At 34.9% G+C, this 8,102-nt stretch overlaps 1 protein-coding gene across 1 annotated transcript; it reads right to left on the reverse strand.

Annotated features, from left to right (window-relative positions):
- Positions 1–636: 636 nt before the first annotated feature.
- On the reverse strand, positions 637–2,293 carry LOC139901897 (uncharacterized). Its single transcript, XM_071884565.1, has 5 exons — positions 1,886–2,293; positions 1,692–1,767; positions 1,530–1,541; positions 1,263–1,384; positions 637–751 (listed from the first exon to the last, which is right to left on the reverse strand). The coding sequence occupies exons 1-5, from the start codon at positions 2,239–2,241 to the stop codon at positions 637–639; spliced, it is 681 nt and encodes a 226-aa protein (XP_071740666.1). The 5' UTR covers positions 2,242–2,293.
- Between the last annotated feature and the right edge of the window lie 5,809 nt (positions 2,294–8,102).

An 8,102-nucleotide genomic window follows, 5' to 3' on the forward strand; every position in this document is an offset into this window, starting at 1 on the left:
ATTGTTCTATTTATAGAGTCTCTAATATCCGAGTACAGATCTATTGTCCGCTGGTCCAAAGTGATGTTTAGTCGACAAGCATGTGGCCTTCTTTTATTCTAAAGCTAATTCAGGAATCCCCCAAATAAGGTAGGACACACTATTTGAATAAACAAATAGAATGTTGAGTTTCCAAGACGTTGACAAGGTATATACACAAACTCCGCGTGTTGATATACCTCTGCATTCCACGATGTCTTGTAAGGTGTCAGCCGTCGACTTGTGTCCTACTCTCTTCAACTTAGTCTTTGATGTCAGCTGAATGATCACGCTTTGATTAGACAACATTGGAAACAAACTATGCCTTTGTTAAGTGTTCTTGATATGATTTAATGAGGATAGTGTTTAATGGTCAGCATTTAATCAAAAACTTAAAGTAAATTATGCCGATACTCCTTGTGGTTTTGCAACTTCTTTCGTACATTTTTTGATGCGATACTACCTGTGGTTTTGCAACTTCTTTCTTACGTTTTTACCCTCGCTTCGCAAACCAACTTTTCATTCTTTTTGTCGGATGGAAGGATATTTGGTTGATATTAAAAGGTTGTGATGATGAATTTGATTGAGTGAGTCTAAGTGAATTCGAGCACATAGAGATCATATGTAACTTGACGGGGCAATACGAATTCGGATGGTAATGTCACATTGCAACAGGATTGTTAAATTCGCAGCCATGGCAGATTGATTCTCTTTGTTTGATAGGTTAACGAATCTGAGCCTCATAGTACTTTTATTATTACTAGCCTTTAAGAGCCCGTGCGTTGCACGGCAACTCTTAATCAATAACATTTGAAAACGTTAGTATTAAAGATTGATTAGGTTAGATGTATGATACAATTAATAACATTTGTATTGAAAGCAAATATATTGAAACGAATGATATTGTAAACGTTATTAATAAATACAATTACAATTTAACTATCAACTGTTCTTAGTCAATGTCATATACTCTATGTCGGAGTCCCCACAGTAGACATAGACAATAGCACTTAGAGCTTTGGTATAGTTAGAGGTAACAATTTCTCTTGGATATATCCGTTACCAAAATGGGTCAATATTTGTTGTGTTTGTTAGCTTTCACATTACTTGTCTTCACAAACGTCTTTTGTTCATCAAATTTGAAATTATAGTTAAAACACTACATCTTCCAAATTTCTCCAAGTTCTTATGCCATAATTGTGTCTGCTCAACCCAAACCCACCCATAATGACCTACACAAATACCTGAGAAAGGTTTTGGTTAGTATGTCAGTTCTTCCTATTCCATTAAGTCTTCGAGCAACCATTATAAGTTGACCAGAAGCATCCATATCAAAATATCGACCGCCATCTACCCGATACTCTCCCTAGGGTAAGATAATAATCAGAAGTCAGATAGTTGGTGTGGAAATAAGTATAATAACAACCAAAAATATAGAAGATACACAAAATGTGATAGATTCAATAAACAAATTATCTCCTAATTTCATAGTATCATTGATTCATAGTTACCTTTTTGTAATTCTGCATCAACAACATAAAGCCGTGATGCATAAAGTACTCCTAACATCTTTCGTTGTGCATCTTCTATTGCATTGAGGACACTGGCAAAAGAAGATCAAGATACAATTAGTTATGCAGATTTAAACGTTACATAACTGATGATAAACGAACCTTTATAGAACTTCGGCTTTGTCGAAGCCACTTAGTGAGGCATTTTAATCCAAATATGTGCCCACAGGGAAGACAACTGCGGTCATCATGCAAACAGAAACAGTTAGATTCATTCGCCTAAATCACATATACTTGTCACAGGTTATGATTATGACTATTAAATAATATAAATGATGAATGAGGGTAATTAATACCTAATTTGATGTTGTCCAACATTAGTCCAAGCTTCCATACAAATTGGACAGTATAAACCATCAATCTCGAGGCCGTTATTATTATTATCGTTCGAATTAGAATTAGAATTAGAATTAGGATTAAAATCATTACTATTGACCTGACTCTTTAATTTGTTATTTGAATCATCAATCGCCTGCACCTGTGAAATGCCTGTCCGCCGTGAAACCCTAACTAACGAATCCAACTCAGTTTCTTCCGATTCTTCCTCACTTTCTTCTTCAGATTCTTCCTCTTCGTCAGTTTCATCGTCTTCTTCAGTTTCTTCTTCTTCATCTTCAATTTCAATCACTCCGTAGTCATCATCCTCATCCATCCTTTAACTTACAAATTTCAGTAATCAATTAAATTATTGAACTGAAAATAACTATCAACTGATTCGCCCACACGCACAAACCTTTAATCTTTTTTACCTTTAATCAAAAGATTGATCTATGTTCGTAACAAAAAGGAAATAAAAAAAACGTTGAAGGGTTTCTTTTTCGCACACACAATGGAGGGAAATAGGAGCCATAATCGGTACCAATTCTGATTTTCTGAAAAACTGTATGAGTTTTTAGTGGCGGCGACGTTTCCGGACGTTTTTATTTAACAGGAGATATTATACAAAATTTATACCATTAGGTGCGTAAAATTGTAACGAATAAATTAGTTGTAGTGGCGTGATCGATTATGGCAGTCGGCGGCCATATTTTCCGGCGTAAAGGTTGTGGGTTTAAGAATTTAGGAGAAAGAGGACTATGGTGGTTATAGGAGAGAGTTTGTTCATTTTGACTGTTTATATTTTTTCTACTTCTGTAACTTAATATACGGATGTAATGGGCCACGTGCCTTATAGTGGTTACGTTTGAAAAAATTGCACAACCAATTGTTGTTTGACAAGTGTATATAAAAGCAGCTTTATAATGGTTGATCGACACGTCAGCATTAACTTTATGCTTTGTAAAGTGTAGAGAAATTATTATTATTATTGTATTTGCAATTTTAAAATCATCACTTTTTTTTTTTAATTTTATGTTCAAGAATCCATCTTTATTTTCGGTTTCAAGATTCTAATCAACAATTAATCTTTTTTGAAAAATGAGCATACTGATGAAGATCTCGAGGAAGTTGAAATGTAGCGTAATCGCTAATCGGCACTTGTCATTTGATGTGGTGAAGGTTTTATATTATATAGTGAATAGTGAATTTTATGTTTGTTAAGTGCAGTGTTTTACTCATTCTCATCTCATTATGATAAGTTAGTATTATATGGGCTGTTTGTAAACCATAGCAGCCAAGGAAACTAAGTTGTTCCAAATTCGTTTGGTACTACGTAGTAGAAGCCGTTTGTTGAAGGTAGCCTGCCTTGTTTGAAAAGTCTCTTAGCATAGTTGGTCTGCTAGTTTTTGTGAAAAAGCCTTATCTTGAAGACGTAAACAACTTCATGTTGAAACGTCTATGATCTAGTGGCATGTGGATTGGGTGAACTGGGATTCGGTCACATAATGCTTTTTGATTGTTGGGACGAATGTTTTCGACTCCGTGTATGACAATCGAAACTGATTGGTGTACAACGTCGGCAAATGTGGAATCAAGAACTGAAGTTGTTTTTAACTTATATGAACATTGGTTCAAGAATTTTGTGAGGTGGTTGTAATAATTTCATGTATTTTTGCAGGCTCTTTTAAAAAAAAATTTAGATTAGAAATTTAAGTATGGAACGAATAGTTGATGCTCTAACCTTTTTTGTTAACATAAGTTATTAATTTAGATGTTGTTGTATTGTATTTTGTGACTCCATAGTTCCTAAACAGCTAAACCTTTTCAGCCATGTAAGCTCTTATATGCAAAACTGAACCCTAAAACAGACCCATTCGGAAGTAAATGGAGCAGAATTGAAGTTTATAATATATGCCTTGCAGGGTTGCAGCCTTGGACAATGTCCGTCGCAAAATAATTAATCAGCATAAGTTTGTTGCTGCTGTATTTACATGTTTTTGTGTATACAATGATCAAAGATGTCTTATGGGTAGTGAGAAGGTTTAAAAGCACCTACTAGTCTACTACAGCTAGTTTTTGCCATAAATTGTCATGACACTACTTAGGTGAGTTTCGATAACTATAAGACTATGAAGACTTAATAGAATTTCAAGAGGATGTGATGATAATAGGTGTATTTGCATACTTTGTGGATTGTACTTTAAACTTTATTTCATTGTTTACATATTTGAGTCTCATTTTATTCATCCCACCTGGAATATTATTATGTTCACAAACATTCAATTTCAGTACAACGAGATCATTTTATTACATACTTAACCATCATTTGGTGTTGTATTCGGGTATGAGTTGGTAAAAAAAATCGTTATCTTGTAAAACTAATGATATACTCCGTATTACCGTATATATCAAAAAATCAGCTTACGAGTAATTCAGTCCTTCAAATGCAAACAACTTCAAAAACTGGGGTACAAATGTAAAAAAGTAACTTCTATATAAACACACTTGCCAGCAGTAGGGTTAAAAATGGGGGGACGCTCGGTAAGTAACGAATGAGGCTCCGGCGAAAGAGACGGGAGGTTTCATAAGGGTGGTTGCCACCTCTCTATTGCCACGTCATCATCCATCCAATCGGTAATTGATGCACGTTTGAGCCCATGATTTCATTCCCCCATTTTTATTCTCTTCATTTTATCAGTCAACAACCCTTGCAGATCTAATGCAAATATGAATCTTAATGATATCAATGCTTATGATCTTAATTATTATTATTATTATTATTAGTATTAATTTACTAGCTGGAGGACTGTCTGGTATGATTATGGAACATGTAGAGGCTATGAAGATTACTTTTTTTCTGCAAATTATTTCCGAGCATGTATAGAAAAGGATTTTGGATCTGGGTGAAATTCGACCCGTATCTTGGCGGGGCGACCCGAATTGATTAATTTGTGTTTGCAGCCATGGCGGTGTTTGATCCCCTTTTTCGGTTCCCATATTTTTGCAGATCTGAGCCTCTGACCCCAAATTTATGCTTTGTTAAGTTACAAAATCACTCAGACGCAATTGAAATGAGGCAAATTTTTCAGAAGGGATTTAAATGGTTTTTAAGGGTTGTTGCCCCCTTCTGATTTAACAAATCAAAGTTTGACTCTTGACTTGGTCAAACATCAATCTTTGTTTTGTTGCTGATGATTTTCTATTTAATTCAACAACTCTTAATTTTAGGGTGTTCAATATAAGGCTGTTATTGAATCAAACACCTAAGAATTGTATCAAACACCTTAGAGTAGATTATGCTAATAGTCCTTGTGATCAAGGTTGCAAAATTCGCTATTCGGTATTTAATTGATCGAGACTTTGTAAGGGGGCTAAATTCGCTATTCGGGGCTAAATTCGCTATTCGGGTTTTTTTTACAACAGTGTATGTGGTTTTGCAACTTCTTTCTTACGTTTACCCTCACATGCTTGGCACATTACATGTGAAATTTGCTTTGGTTAATTAATAAGAGGCTGTGATGATTAATTTGAATGAATGCGTCTGAGTGAATTCGAGCAAAGTTTTAGAGATCTTCTGTATCTTGGCGGGGCAATACGAATCCGGATGGTGATGTCACATTGCAACCGGATTGGTAAATTTGCAACCATGGCAGATTGATCCTCTTTGTTTGATTTTGTTAACAAATCTGAGCCTCATTGTACTACTATAATTATTATATTTGTAGGTTTGAAATCGTCACTCTTTTATGTGTAAATGTCAATCTTATATGTGATGGAATTTAACAAGTTTCAAAACAACATGTTCATGAAGTTAACACAATTATAAAACCAATTTTAAGATAGTTAATACGAGCGGAAGCATTAATAGAACAAGTATATATATATAAAACCGTTTTGTTAAATTTCATACTAATATCAAGTCTTGGAATCATACTTACATATAATACAAGTAAAAGAAGAAGATTATACCTCTTCAATGGTGAGTAATGAGCTGAATGGACAGCAGGATATGAAGGAGAAGATGATGGAGAAAATAGCTTCTAATTTGAAGCCTCAAATATGTAATACCTACAAGCCTTTTTGCACCAACACCCCTTTTGATAGAGTTGGGATTTAGGACACTTAATTACCTAGATTTAGCAAGCAAAACCACTTCCTTCCTCCCCTAAAGGTTACGGCCAGCAGGCCTTGTTTCAGCAGAAAAAAGTTGCAGTTTTATTTAGTGTTTGCTTGTTTACTTCTCACTTGAGTCAAGGAATGCTTTGGTTAAAAGGAGACATGCATGCTTAAGGAATATCTTGTTCCAAGTTACCAAGCAAGCATGGGAATCACACCTAGGAGTCCCAAAAAAACTGCATCCTCCCTTTTTATTTAAATAACAAGTGCAATTTATATAAACTTGTAAATACATTTATAAAACTTGTTAAATAAAACCATGCATTATTTATGTTACTTATATTTTATAAACTTTTTATAAAATATAAAATAATATAATCATTTAAACCTATAAACAATTATATATAAATTATCCAAAAAATATACCTCAAGTGATAATACTTTAGAAAACCGATTTTCTAAAATTCTAGTGTCGCGTATTTACATAACAATTCAATCGTTAAAATAAATACATATAAAGTGTTGGTAAGCTTGTTATTGGGTATGACCCGACTTGGATCATAACATAGTGGCCACGTTAATTTAATATGTCTCTCGGGCATATGAAATACCTACAATCTCCCACTTGCACGAGAAACATAAGAAATTAATGCAAGTGATGGATACCACCTAACGACCGTCCATCACCCCCAATATATTATGACTTTTGCCATTCAATAACATCATCTCTTTCAAGTTCCCATCTCGAATATGAATAGGTGAATCTTTTCATTATATCCTTTCGTCCTAGATGTCATGTTAAATCCAAGAGATACGTCCTATGAAGATACACTTTGTGGATCGAGCATTTAACTTATTAGGGACGTAACGCTTAGGGTAAGCTTCACATCCCCATACCTTTAAGTATGATAGAGATGGAGGTTTTCCAAACCACATCTCATGAGGTGTTCATTCCACTTTCTTGGTTGGGGCCATATTTAAAATACGAGCCGCGGAGCATAGACAATAACTCCAAAATGATAGAGGTAACGAGCTTCTAGCCATCATAGATCGAACCATATCCATTAGGGTTCGGTTCCTCCTTTCGAAAACTCCATTAAGTTGGGGTGTTCCAGGAGGAGTAAGTTGCGAGATAATCCCACAACTTTTAAGATGATCTTGGAAAGCATCGCTTAGGTATTCACCTCCTCTATCGGTACGAAGTACCTTGATTGTCTTATTGAGTTGATTTTGTACTTCGTTTTGATATTCCTTGAATGCTTCAAAAGTTTCGTCCTTGTGTCTTAATAAGTAGACATATCCGAAACGACTGAAGTCATCAATGAAAGTAACGAAGTATCTTTCACCATTCCTAGTTATGGGCTTAAAGGGTCCACATACATCCGAATGTATTAATCCCAATAAGTCCTTAGCCCTTTCATAGGTCCCTTTGAAGGGTGCTTTAGTCATTTTGCCTTGTAAACAAGATTCACATACATCAAACGAGTCTAGTTCATTTGATTTCAAAAGGCCATTCTTTTGAAGTGTATGCATTCGATTCTTGTTTATGTGACCAAGGCGACAATGCCATAAGTAGGAATCACTCAAATCCCTTTTGAGTTTCTTGGTGTTTGCATGGTATATTGAGCTATTGTATGATGTGTCATCATGAACCAATTCATAAATACCATTCGAAGGCGAAGCCTTAAAATAGAACACATTATCTAAAGAAACATGGATATCATCATTAATGAAATTAAGATTAAAACCATATTGTTTCAAACGGGATACAGAAATAATATTTCGAGATAAATCGGGTGCATACAAAACATTTTTCAAAACAAGCTCCAAACCACTTGGCAGCTCTAAAACAAAGTCTCCTTGAGCTTTCACTTGCACCCTTGCTCCATTTCCCATGAAGAGACTTGTTGTTCCCGCATCTTGATCACTTCTTTTGAACCCCTGCAAAGTATTGCAAATATGAGTTCCACATCCTGTGTCTAATACCCATGTATTAGAAGAAGTAATACTAAGCTCAATGTATATCATATATACATTACCTGAGGTTTGCCCTGCATCCCTCTTTTCTTGCAACTCCTT

Source organism: Rutidosis leptorrhynchoides, chromosome 3 (genome assembly GCF_046630445.1).
Source record: "Rutidosis leptorrhynchoides isolate AG116_Rl617_1_P2 chromosome 3, CSIRO_AGI_Rlap_v1, whole genome shotgun sequence".
Taxonomy (NCBI): Eukaryota; Viridiplantae; Streptophyta; class Magnoliopsida; order Asterales; family Asteraceae; genus Rutidosis; species Rutidosis leptorrhynchoides.

Excerpts from the sequence above, each read along its gene's own strand:
- LOC139901897 (XM_071884565.1), bottom strand. The coding sequence starts at position 2,241 with ATGGATGAGGATGATGACTACGGAGTGATTGAAATTGAAGATGAAGAA. Across the intron at positions 1,768-1,885 it reads GTTGGACAACATCAAATTAG|TTGTCTTCCCTGTGGGCACA; the intron begins GTATTAATTACC and ends TGATGACCGCAG. Across the intron at positions 752-1,262 it reads CTAACCAAAACCTTTCTCAG|ATTCGTTAACCTATCAAACA; the intron begins GTATTTGTGTAG and ends TATGAGGCTCAG.